General features: G+C 37.0%; 1 protein-coding gene across 1 annotated transcript; it reads left to right on the forward strand.

Moving 5' to 3' along the window:
- Positions 1–12,318: 12,318 nt before the first annotated feature.
- LOC308521864 (trace amine-associated receptor 1) lies at positions 12,319–13,335 on the forward strand (the record flags this gene model as incomplete). The annotated part of the gene is made up of 1 exon (XM_081094993.1): positions 12,319–13,335. The coding sequence occupies one exon, from the start codon at positions 12,319–12,321 to the stop codon at positions 13,333–13,335; it is 1,017 nt and encodes a 338-aa protein (XP_080951119.1).
- Positions 13,336–13,981: the final 646 nt, after the last annotated feature.

A 13,981-nucleotide genomic window follows, 5' to 3' on the forward strand; every position in this document is an offset into this window, starting at 1 on the left:
AAATAAAATGGCAGAACAGAGAGATGGAACTTCAGTGTTAGGCTTGACTTTGATTCCTGGCTTTGCTACTTACCTTGAGCATCAATCTATGTTTCCACAGTCTCAGGGTTGGCATGAAGATTAAATGTGACAGCACAGTATAGGGTCTGGGGTACTGGAGGTGCTCCGTAAGTGATTGATTGCTTATTACTCAGATAGTTGGATATTCATTTCAGAACAGCTATAGCTTCATGACATAAGCTTGTTTGGGAAATCAAAATAATACATATACTTCTATTTGCTAAAAATCATTTAAGGAGGAGAATAAAATAATTTATCCTTTTAGGAGTGCCTTTCAGGAGGCCATGACAGTTGTATCAGCATTTTCCACACTAGGAATGGTGCTGCCCAACTGACCATATGCAAGTGCCATGTCAGGAAAGACTCAGTTGCACACAATGCCAGGGGCTAAGCCATGATTTCAGGGACTTAAACCAATATCCTTCTTGCCAAGACCTTTTTCCCACCTACGTTAAATTTCACAAGCCGAGACATTTTTTTAATGTATTGCACACCTGATTTACTAAAGTCTTTTTAATGGCACATATTTCTGGATGTGGTCATATTTATTTTGTAATTGAAATCTTGGAGCCATTGGCAACCATTTACTCTGTATTCCGACAATGGAATGAAGTGGGAGAGCATCTGAGAAAAAGGAGAGGTGAAAAGATGTCAGAGAAAATTTCTGATCCCATCACCCTCCATCTCCCTGAGCCTGTGTCCCCATGAATACCTCTCCATAGTGTTAACTCTTTCTTTACCCATGGTTTGTCCCAGTGGCTGACAAGTTCTTTCACAGTTATTCTAATCATACTAACAGATGCTTCTGTTTGGGGAATATAAATAAAAACAAAATCTCCTCCGAACCCAGAAAACCACTCCACTCAGGGATGGCTAGTGGAGAAAGAGAAAGAAGGTAGAGAAAGAAGAAGATAATTTTATTATTGAATTAAGCATTGAACCAGAAAGTGATGCACATCACAGGTAATCTAAGATATTGCAAAGACAAAAAGAAACCTCACCCTTTTCTATAACCAAGCAGATGCAAACCATTCCACACATTGTGATGGCTAGTTTTAGGTGTCAACTTGACTGAGCCATGTGGTCAAATTTTTGGTCAAACATTATTTTGGGTGTTTCTGTGAGAATATTTTTGGTTGAGATTAACACTGAAACTCATAGAGTGAATAAAGCAGATTGCCCTCACTAATATGGGTGGGCCACATCCAATCTATTGAGGGACTGAACAGAACAAAAACACTAGCCATCCCAAGTAAGAGAGAGTTCTTTCTGCCTGACTGCTCTTGAACTGGAACATTGACTTTGTTCTGCCTTTGGATTCAAACTGACGCATTGGCTCTTCTTGGGTCTCGAATCTGCTGTCCTTTGAACTGGAACTATGCCATTGGCTTTCCTGGAGACCTAGTTCACCCTGCAGGTCTGAGATTTGTCAGCCTCCATAACCACATGAGTCATTTTTGCTAAAGTAAATCTCATCCTGTGTCTATATACAACCTGTTGGTTCTGTTTTTCCTGGAGAACACTGACTCATACATTTATGTGTTCTCAAGATAAACAACAGTCCTAAAGTAAGAGGACTGACAACACCATTTGTCACACACAGTTCATCCTAAATTCACTTGGTTAAATAAATTTTCAGGTTAAAAAAAAAATGACATCATAAAGAGAAAGGAAAATTGACTTGCACTGTAGTTTTGTAATTATACAAATGGAACTATGAAAATTCCATATCAATGTAATACTTTGATTTAAAAAGCTTTAGCCCTAGCCAGTTTGGCTCAGTGGATAGAGCCTTGGCCTAAGGACTGAAAGGTCACAGGTTCGATTCTAGTCAAGGGCACATGCCTGGGTTGTAGGCTCAATCCCCAGTAGGGGGCATGGAGGAGGCAGCCAATCAATGATTCTCTCTCATCGTTGATGTTTCTATCTCCTTTTCCCTTTCCCTTCCTCTCTGAAATAAATCAATAAATATATATATACACACATATATATAGCTTTAAAAAATGAGCAATTAATTTAATCAGTAATTCAACATTATTCAATCAACAAGTATGTATTGAGCATTTATGGTTTTCAGACACTATTTTAGGTGATGGTGAGACAGTAATGAACAAAGCCGATAAGGACTCTGATTTCCTAGAACTCTCATACATGAGGCATTATGCTTGTTTGCAAAGAAAACTCATTCACAAAATGAAAAGTATTTATGGAATCTAATGAACAAAATAAAGTGGCCAACAAAATAGAACCAGAAGCACAGAAACATAGACCAGATGGGCAGGTCCCCGAGGAGAGAAAGAAGAAGGTGACTAGACAAAGAAAGTGAAGGGATTCGCTAAAGAATATATATACAGCCCTAGCCAGTTTGGCTCAGTGGATAGAGCATCAGCCTGCGGAATGAAGGGTCCCAGGTTCGATTCCGGTCAAGGGCATGTACCTTGGTTGTGGGCACATCCCCAGTGGGGAGTGTGCAGGAGGTAGCTGATTGATCTTTCTAACTCTCTATCCCTCTCCCTTCCTCTCTGTAAAAAATCAATAAAATATATATATATTTTAAAAAGAATATATATACATACCCCACGGACCCAGGCAGCTTTGTGGTGATGCCCAAGGGAGGGGGAGAGGGGAAAATGGGGTATACCTACAGTAGTGTCAACATCAAACATTTTTAATAAAGAAAAGTACTTATATGATTCAGGCACACAGGAAACTCATTTTCAGAAAGATGAATGATATTTTCTATTTACTGTTAAGAAGTGAACTTGGGAGTTATTTCTAGAACCAACCTTAACATCTAGCAATTTCTGAAGCAGGAGTTATATTCACCCAGGAAAAGGTCAGCTTCATTTAGTAAAGTGTACTTTTTATTTTATGCTTTCTTTTTGCTTTTGCTATTGCAACTTTTGTTAATGGCCATTTATTTTTCTTTTTTAAATATATATTTTTTTATTTTTTTCAGAGAGAGGAAGGGAGAGGGAGAGAGGGATAGAAACATTAATGATGAGAGAGAATCATCCACTGAGCCACACTGGCTGGGCTGTTAATGGCTATTTAGACCATAGGTGACCTGTTGTGTGGTATCAGCATTTTCCTTGTGGCAGTGTTACGACAAAGCAGGAAAACAGGGTAATAGATATCAAGGGTTTCTTTCAGAAATTCAGTTAATCCAGGTAGTTATTGCCAAAATTAGGTAACTTAGAATAACAGCAACTTCTGCTCATGAATCTACAGAGGCAGCTAATGTAGCTTCGCATGTACTGTGTATCGATATCCCCTGGACTGTTTCACATGCCTCTCAACCTCCGTGGACAAGGATGGCACGGACGACATTCATAAACATGTGAGTCCTCCCAATGCCTAGGCTTGGAGCTGACACCTTTTGTTCTGTCTACATTCTTTTGGCCAAAACAACTCAAATGGCAAAGCTCAAGTTCAAAGAACAAGGAAATACCTCCCACTCCCAATAGAGCAAAGACAAAGGTAAAGATGCTAGGAGAGTGAAGAATTGAAACCAAAAATCAATCTATCATAACAACCTTATGATTTCCTGTGTCAGTATGAGAAACAGATAGAAATAGAGGAGAAACTGCACTTGTTCAGCTATCCATTTCGCTATATTGAAGGCCCTGGCTCCATGTATAAGATGGTCATTTTGGAAGTTTCATATATAGGAATTAAAAAGAGGATGGACTAAATATGTGTGAACATATAACCTGTAAGGCAGTACTTTCCTAATCGTGTTTAGTAACATTATGGGGTGTGAATCCCACTAATTAAAAATAGCAAATATCAGAGTGAATTAATTGAATGAGGTAAGGGTATTTTTAAATGAAAACATTTGCTCCTGTTACGGATGCGCACCTACATGTGTATTGAGTCATATTATAAAAGGCATTTCTTTCTAGTGGTTAAAAAAAGTTTGAAAGCCACTATTTTAAATTAGTTCCTAACTATAAGATGTCTTTGAGTCTAGGACATGCTCCTTTTTAGAAATATTCCTTTTTAGAAATGGTACAAGTCATCTGATTTGAAAAATGAACAATTTTTCTAGTGCTAGTTGCTTCCTTTGTACCAGGTCTAATACAGGAGCAGTTTCTTTTCAAATCCATCAGCAATTAAGGCAGTTTTAATGGACAGGTGCGTCCATTTATATGCTGTTAACACCCATGACGGTGGTGACCGGTCGCCCATGCTTGAGGTTATTTTTAAAGTATTTACCTTCTCCAGTTAGCTTGCTCACTGCTAGCTTCCTGATGCTGGTTTAGAATAAAAGCACCTCCCCGGTATATTTCTCAATAATACTGTTACCTTGTGTCAGAAAGATTTATTATCAGCTTATCTTTTTCAGATTTCAATGTTTGCGTCATGCTGTCTGTTCGCTGTGGCCTATCTGAGAGCAGCAGTGGCTCCGGCCAGCAGCAGCTGTGCGGCCTCCTCCCAAAGGCAGCGTTTCTGCTGTCGGCTCATCCGCTTGCTCTGTCCACTCACCTGAGCAGGTAGGTCTGCATGCACTCGCCCGACAGCCACGCAAACTGCAAAGAAAGGGAGAATGCTCCGGAGAATAAGACTTATCAACGGTTTGGTACTTACTCATATATTAATTTTAGGATTATTTAATGCGAAGACTAACGAAGGTTCTTTAAGTTTAGTTAGTTAATACCTGCTTTAGTAAGAGAAGCTAAAAAATGGTTAAATATTTTAAATAGCTTGTTTTACACATGCTTTTTAAGATGTCAGACTTTTATGAAAACTTTACCTATGGAAAGTTGGGAAATTTGGTAAGCTGAAATATGATTTTTTAAAAAAATTATCTTTATTGTTGAAAGTAAGTATTGCAGATGTCCCCTTTTGAAATATGATTTTTAAAACCTCCTTTTCTTGTACATTAAAAAGGAAATTCCATGTCGTGTACTTGGCTAGTTTTAGCGTAATAAAAGGAGTCTTCCTAGAGATTTTTGTAGGTTTTGAAATTAAAATGTATTGTGTTGTTACTATATACTAAATTACAAAACTAAAATCTGGTTTGCACAACTATTATTTGGTAATAATCTTGGCACATTTCTCAATGAGTTCACACGTTAGTGTGCGTGTGTCTATACATGCCACATATTAGATGAATTAACTTAAGAATCTTTCAGTTATGATTATTGAAATCTGATACGTATTATCTTATCACGTACACATAGCAGAAACACGTTCAGGCATAGTCTATTGACCACAATACTGCTGTAGACTGTTTCCCTCTTATCTGTGGGACTATGGTGATGGATAAGCAAACAAATGGATTTTCCACGTTTCCTGTTTCTTCAGGATGGAAACAGTTTGCTTCCAGGGATGTCTTACCCCGAGAATCACGACCTAAACATTTGGACATTCTGTCTTCCCTGCTTTTTGTCTCTTTCTTTCTCTTACAATTAGTATTTTAATAAAAATTATTGGATAAATTTCAGAGCTACAAACATATTTTAGGAATAAAATTATTACCAAGTCCTAATTTGTTTCCAAATTTATAGGGTAGAACAAATTTGTGTGGGCTTAGCTCAGAAATTTAACAAAAGTATGATTTTAATATGAAGGTAAAAGTAACTCATAGAAAGAATTATATAAGCAAAAGAAGCACAAATAATATAAGTATATTAATAATTATTTAACAATACTTTTTAAAAGTTTCACTTGAAACAATTCATATACAATACAATTGATTTTATTAAATATATTTTTTCTGATTATGAAAGTGAAACATTCTCATAGTAGAAAATGTGGAAGATGTAGAAATGATAGAGAAGAAAGCAAAGCTCGCACATTATTTCACCACCCAGGAAAAATTATTGCAAAAATTTGATATTATCTTTGTTGTAATTTTTTGTTTTAATCTCAGTATCTCTGAGTAAACAATGTTGAGAATTTGGAGCATGCCATTCCATACCTATTTTCTATGTGTGTATGTGTATGTGTGTTTGTGTGTTGCTAGAGAACTTTACAAAATTAAATTTTTGCTAGGCATCATGTGATCTAGTTGGGAAGTTGAACTCATAAGCCCCTCACCAACCCTGATAACAACTGGGATTTAGTGAGATAGTTGAGAATTTAAATTCCAGGTTAAAATTTAGCATTTTGTCAAAAATGTATTATTTTTATTTCAAAAATCCTTATTTAACAAGCATTGCATCGTGTCATATTATTATAATCATTTTTAATTTAAACTAAAATTTTAATTCATCAATATTCCTTTTATTCACCTCTTACTATCTAAAAAACTTTGGTTTGATTTTTTTTTTATTGTTAGAGTATTTCCTAGCGTTTCTCAGAAGATGGTCATCAATATATATTTGTTGTCTTTCTTTTACCTTCATTTGGTTACTGTTTGGCTAAATATAGGATTGTTGAATTGCCATACAATTCCCTTAATTGTTTCTAAGCTCCTTAGAGCCCCTGGGCTTCCATAATTACAGATGCAAAGTCCTATGCTAACCTGACCCTCTTTCCTTTTTACTTTTTAAATTGTCTTATTGAGGCATAATTGATATGCAAAGAACTGCCCGTATTTAATATGTACAATGTGATGAGTTGGACCTATGCAAACACCACCACCACCACAATCAAGGAATTTATATCCAGATGCCTATGAGGATTTATCCTTTATCTTTGGAATTTAGAGCCAGGCAAAGTGTATGTACCCAAATTTTTATTGATCCCAAGGAGAACAGAAATGAGCTCATGAATTCCTCAGTTCATTTGTTCATTCAATCCATCTTTTATTCAATTTTGAATGTTCTAGACATTTTCCAGGCCCTGAGGCTATAGCAGTGAATAAAAGACAGTTCATTTCCTTATAACTTACTACCTCTGTTTAATTTTTATCGTATTGATTTTTTCCTTGTTCCCCTTTCCCCTCTCCTTTCCCTCTGCCTATAGTAACACTCAAGAACGCATCTTTTTATATTAATTTAAAAATGTGTGTATTCTTGAAAAAGCTTTGTGATGTTTCTTATACATTCCTTTAATATGCCCTTAACATTCCCAATGGATGTTTACTTATTTGGTTAACACGCATATAAAGTGCTATTTTACAAATATTAACTTATTCCAGCTTCAAAAAAGCCCAGGAAATAGATTATTTTTCCACATGAGAAAACTACAGCCTCAAGAGGTGGGCAGCATGTCCAAGGCTGCAGAATTAGTGAATGGCCCAGCTCAGACTGGAACAGAGGCAGCTGGGCACAAAGGCCGTACTGTTCAGCACACAGCTCCAACCTGCAAGTTCAAAACTGAACTCCTGACTTCCTCCTGCTTCTTGTCCTTCTCCAACCACCATCTTTCCCATCTCAGTAAATGGGACGCCACCGTACAAGCTGTTCAAACCAAAAGCCTTGCTATTTCCCTTGACAACTTTCTCAATCTATCGTCAAAATCCAGCCTGCTGTGTATCAGAACATATCCCACCTGACCACCACGCTCCACGGTCACAGTTGCTGCCCTGGCCCAAACCACCATCTTCACCCCCAGGTCAGTGCCTTGGCTACCTCATCTTCGCTTCACTTTTGTCCTTGCCTTCAGCCTCTGTTCTCAGCACGGCAGACACAATGAATCCGTTAGAATGGGTCAGATCATGTGGCTGGATTCAAAGTGCTTTGGTACCTTCCCTTTTCACACAAAGGCAAAACTAAAATTCTTACTGTGGCTTCTAAGGCCCTATTCAGTGCAGCCTTGTGCAGCGTCTCTGGCGCCCCCATCTGTTTTTCTCTGTGTGGCTCGCTTTGCTCCAGCCACACTAACTGTGCTATTTTGCAAACACACTAGGCATGTTCCCACTTCAGAACCGGTGCTCTCTGTACCCTCTAGCTCAGTGGTTCCCAACCTTTTTTGGGCCATGCCCCACCTAAACAGCTCTCAAATCCTGATGCCCGCTCCCTGTGACACATGATTCTTACTATTCAAAAAGTGATCTATTCACGTGGAGGAAGCCTAAAAGGCCATTAACTTGGTCTAAACAATCTTCCAAAAACATGCCATTCATGAAAGAGAAAATAAAAAAATGAAAGGACAGTTGAAGTACTGAAGACGAAATCACTAAGAAATTGTTTAAAATAATAACAATAATATGAAAAAAATAGCAAATAAAGTTTCAAAACATACAATAGAGAAATGAAATACATAAATATGTCACAATATATATTTGTATACTATATATGAGGCCCCTAGAACCATAAAAAATGCAAAAAATTCACTGTTAATAATTCATTCTGGAATTGCCCCCCTTAAAAATCAAATTGTCCCCCTGTGGGGCATGTGCCCCACATTGGGAACCACTGCTCTAGCTGGATGGCACTTCCTCCAGATGCCCACATGGTTAGCTCCTCACTTTCTTCAGGTCAAATTCAAAGTTATCTTATTTTAGTCTTTTTGGCTACCTTATTATTGGATCATTTATGTGGACAAAAAATCATTAAGAATTTGTCAAGGGTAGCCTTGGAGAAAGTGACAGGTGTTCAGAAGCTAACATCGCCAAGAAATAAAGAGAAATGACGTGGGCATCCATAGATGTCTACAGCAGGAGGAGATAGAGTTTGAATACAGAACTACAAAGCTTGCAGATGGTGGAGCTTAGAAAGGCAGGAGGAGCAATGATCCGCAATGACAATGAGAACGAGAGGACACTTACTCTTCCTCCAGGCCCTAGAGTGTAAAGGGGTTCTAGCGATGCAGGAGATAAATCTGTTACCTTTGGCAGAGCACAGGGGATCAAGTATTAGCAGAGGAGAGACCGTTTTCGTTAGAACCAAGTGAGGAAAGCATAGAGAAAAGAGATGAGGAAGTAGAGTGATGACCATGAGCTTCAAAGGGCACACTTGGAAGGGCTTTGTGAGTAATGGTACATTAAGAGATGGGTTCAGTCACTGTATACAACAGTATGGAAATGAGAGACTGGGCAATTAGACATGGATGTTTGATGAAGTCAGACACAAAGGGCATGGTGGGATTAGTGTGGATGGCCCTTCATTGGGACGTTGTGAGCACTCTACCAGCGAGTTCCTGTCCTGCTAGACAGATCTATTGAAAACTATAACTCCTGCCAATATATTTTTAATTCACGTGTCATTTTCAAACATCAGGTGATTAGATCATTTGCACAGAAGTGTTTGCTTAGCTAGATAATTAACGAGAGATTTATTAACTTTCCATCTTACTATTGTATGTTCAACTTGGATAATTTGTATATACAGATAACAATCATTTCTAGCTATCTACATTTTTTTAAAGTTGAAAGAAAAGAAACAAAACCACTGTTATGTCATGTTCTTAGGTAACCATTCAAGTCATGATATCATCATAGAACATTTATTTAAACAAGTACATCTAAAAACAAATTATAACACTTTTAAAAAACTCACACAAAAATGATGTGTAATATTCTTAAATTGGGCCGAAAAAAATATTCTATTGCAATGTCATTAATATTAACAATTTCTAAGATACTATGCCTAAGGCTTTATTTCTCTGAATGAAATCCAGTTGTAAAAATATGAGGGGGGAAGCCTCTGAGTTGTTTAGTTTTTATCTGGAAACCTAACATCTGAGATGCACAAAGAACAAGGCATACAAAATTGGCAAATGACTTTTTCATCTTCTATGAATTTACTCTTCCAAAATTGAACATGCTTCCCCCCCGCTCCCCACTTTCTCTTACTGTTTTTTAGACCCTAGTTTCTCCTGATTGAGTGAACCTACTCAAGATGACATCAGGTAGGAATGATTACTTAACTGCCAGTTATTAATTAGCAACACTTGTAGATAGTTATTAGGGTGTGCTGCTTTGTTCCTTTAATATGTCGATAATATAAGTAAAAGAAAGAAGGAAAAGGAGGAAATAGAAAAAATAAAAGTCTAAGTAGAAGATTAGTAACTTAACCAATAGAGTTTAGTTGAGTGCATACTTAAACTTCATAGTGAAAAAAGCACTCTTTTGGTAAATTTTAATTATAATTAAAATGTTGCTTAGTTCAATAACCTAGTTTTAGTCTACTGTTTGTTCTTTTATGAAATGGGTCTGGGTGTCTATTCTTTTTTAAATATATTTTTATTGACGTCAGGGAGGAAGGGAGAGGGGGAGAGAAGTAGAAACATCAGTGATAAGAGTGATTGACTGGCTGCCTCCTGCACAACTTGTATGAGGGATCAAGCCCACAACCTGGGCATGTGCCCTGACAGGGAATCAAACCGGGGCCTCCTGGTTCATAGGTTGATGCTCAACCACTGAGCCATGCCGGCTGGGCCTGGGTAGCTATTGAAATAAATTTTATGATTCATTTCGTATGAATATGTTTCCTCCTGGGAACAGAAGGTAGAAAAGGGGTTTGGGAATAGGTGTTTTAAATGTATTAAAATATGCATTTTACTTCCTAATTATTCTATTCATCCAGTTTTAGTTTTGGATAAATTTAGATTTCTATGTGGCCTTGGTCTGTACTGTCGGCCTAGAGCGAACGGGAAGAGATGAAAAGGAAGGCAAACTCCTGGAATTCTAAGGCTTGTTTTATTTTATTTTATTATTTTTTTTAATATATTTTATTGATTTTTTACAGAGAGGAAGGGAGAGAGATAGAGAGTTAGAAACATCGATGAGAGAGAAACATCGATCAGCTGCCTCCTGCACATCTCCCACTGGGGATGTGCCCGCAACCCAGGTACATGCCCTTGACCGGAATCGAACCTGGGACCCTTCAGTCCGCAGGCCGACGCTCTATCCACTGAGCCAAACCGGTTTCGGCAGCTTGTTTTATTTTTTAGCAGTTTCACGATATAGTGTCAGGTTGTTCATTGATTGCCATAAATTTAGATTCTTTATCCAAGCTGCAATCTATCTATCTATCTATCTATCTATCTATCTATCTATCTATCATCTATCTATCTCTATTATATAATATATATCTATTATAATACCTATATATTGTAAAATATACTGCAAATTTCATAATTTAGCTGATAATTACAGAATCATATAGTAACAAAAGGGACATTTTTAAACTGGGTCCCATGAAGCTTTGAGGTTCTTCGGTGAGGCATGAGGAGGAGGCTAGTAGAAAGATGCATCTCTGTTTTTAAAAGAGTTCACTTTCATCTGTTTTATGAATTGAGATTGTATGAGAAAAAATTGTAATGGATTTTAGAGCTTAAAAAAGAAAAACAAGCCCCAGCTCCAGGCCCACAGCCCACACTGAAGCTCGGCTCCCCGGGTTCTATCTCAGAGCTCCTTTCTCTGCGCACTGCCGGCTCACCACACGCTTGGGGCGCGTATTTAACATCCTAATCATTTGGGCCACAACGACACTTCCGGTGGTGCCATTACTCAACACATTCTGCATTCTTATATGAAAGTTCAAAGCTTAATGCTCTTGAACATAGTTTACCTGAGTTGATCTTTTCTGCAGTTAAAAAACACACACAAAAAAACCCTGGGTTAGTGAAAAAGAAACTGTACTAGTAATCGAGACATCAGGTCATGTTCCAGCTTTAATGGTTTTATGAACTAAGCCTCAGTTTCTTGCTAATAAAATTGTCATGTCTGCCTTATAAAGAATCATGTTGCTATTATCGATGTCAAAATGTTAAACGAAATAATGCATGGAATATATGTGTAAGTGCTTTCAAAGTGGAAGTAAAGGTATATATATATTTCTTTCCACTATAATCAATTATAAAATAAAAAAATTTTTAAATGTGATCAGGCATTAGTGGATATTATTTCTGTATAAGAGACACATTTAAAATATTTCACTTTTTATTTTTTTATTTTTTACTAAGGCATTTCAATTCTAAGCTTTTGGGCAATTTGTATCTACCTTTTAGAACATGAGCTTCCCTTACAAAACTCCCATAGATTAAAGCATATGAAAAATTCATCATTTGGTCTCTGACTTATAAAAGTGGTAGTTTTATATATTTCAACCTAATAATTCACCTTTTCATTTCTAGCACAGTATCTGACATCAAGTAGATGTTAAAAAATTATTAAACTCAACTATTGTAAAAAATTTAGAAATAAAGGCTCTTTCCAAATATTTTTCAGCAAGAAGTAATAGGTGAATGTGTTAGAAGAGAAATCAAATTACCAATGATTCACTCTCTTTTTTTTCCCCTTCCAGGTTTTTGGGATAGATATATGGGACTAAAAAGTGGAACTGTAACCTGATTGTGGATTTCAAAGGAAGAGTCAACACACAAAGGAAAAAATAAACTAGTGGCTAGCCTCCAGGAGCGATGTCCTTTTGCCATAATATAGTTAATATTTCCTGTGTGAACAGCAGCTGGTCAAATGATGTCCGTGCTTCCCTATACAGTTTAATGGTGCTCATCATTCTGACCACAGTGGTTGGCAATCTGATAGTTATTGTTTCCATCTCACACTTCAAGCAACTTCATACCCCAACTAATTGGCTCATTCATTCCATGGCCACAGTGGACTTCCTGCTGGGGTGCTTGGTCATGCCTTACAGCATGGTGAGGTCTGTTGAGCACTGCTGGCCTTTTGGGGAAGTCTTCTGTAAGATCCACACCAGCACTGACATCATGCTCAGCTCAGCATCCATTTTCCACTTGTCCTTCATTTCCATTGACCGATACTATGCTGTGTGTGACCCGCTGAGGTACAGAGCCAAGATCAGTACGTTGGTTATTTTTGTGATGATCTTCATCAGCTGGAGCATCCCTGCTCTTTTCGCATTTGGAATGATCTTTCTGGGGCTAAACTTCAAAGGCGCTGAACAGATGTATTACAAACACGCTCATTGTTCAGGGGGCTGTTCCGTCTTCTTTAGCAAAACACCCGGGGTCCTGGCCTTTATGACTTCTTTCTATATACCTGGATCTATTATGTTGTATGTCTATTATAGAATATATTTCATAGCTAAAGGGCAGGCAAGATCGATTAACAATGCAAATCAGAAGCTTCAAATTGGATTGGAAGAGAAAAATGGAATTTCACGGAACAAAGAACGAAAAGCTGCAAAGACTTTGGGGATTGTGATGGGGGTTTTCCTCATCTGCTGGTGTCCTTTCTTTGTCTGCACAGTCATGGACCCTTTCCTGGACTATACTATCCCACCCCCCTTGAATGATGCATTGATTTGGTTTGGCTACTTGAACTCTACTTTTAATCCAATGATTTATGCATTTTTCTATCCCTGGTTCAGAAGAGCGCTGAAGATGATTCTATTTGGTAAAATTTTCCAAAAAGATTCATCTAGGTGTCAATTATTTTTAGAATCAAATCCATAGAATTACAATACTTTACTGTTTTGCAAAACAGCTGGTGGTGATATTTATGAACACGGCGTAACCAACTTCATGCATCAACTGCCTGGTCTTTAAGTCAGTTACTTGATTTAAAGAATGTATAATGAGATAGGATGATTATATCTTGCTTCCTACTTGGGATGTAGTACATATGATCTTTGCCATTCTTACCATACATACGAAGCTTTGCAAGTCCAGAATGTAAGGTACTACATTTAAAAAAACTTTTCCTGTTTTTTCAAGTACCATCATGGAATTGAAAGTGGTCCTCTACTCAGTTATTCAGTGGTAGAAACCATAGGCTACATTGGAAATGCAAATTAGAGTACTTTGTCCTATATTTGCTTGAATATGTATGGTTGTGTTGTTGTTATTTGGTAAAATTATACATAAATGTTATCTTTAAGTAATTATTTATATAACTTTGCTTGTTATATGTACTTTGTTGTTGTTTTTTGGTAAAATTAATTAATTTTAGCTGATTTGTAATCAGCTAAAATTACACATAAATGTTATTTATTAAATAATTATTTATATATACTTTGCTTTTTACCACAAATCCTTATTAATATATATTCTAATTATTTTTTACATTTTTTTTTTACTGTTTGTATTATAATGTTTAAGT

This window comes from Myotis nattereri (genome assembly GCF_964212035.1).
Source record: "Myotis nattereri genome assembly, chromosome: 6".
In the NCBI taxonomy this organism is placed as follows: Eukaryota; Metazoa; Chordata; class Mammalia; order Chiroptera; family Vespertilionidae; genus Myotis; species Myotis nattereri.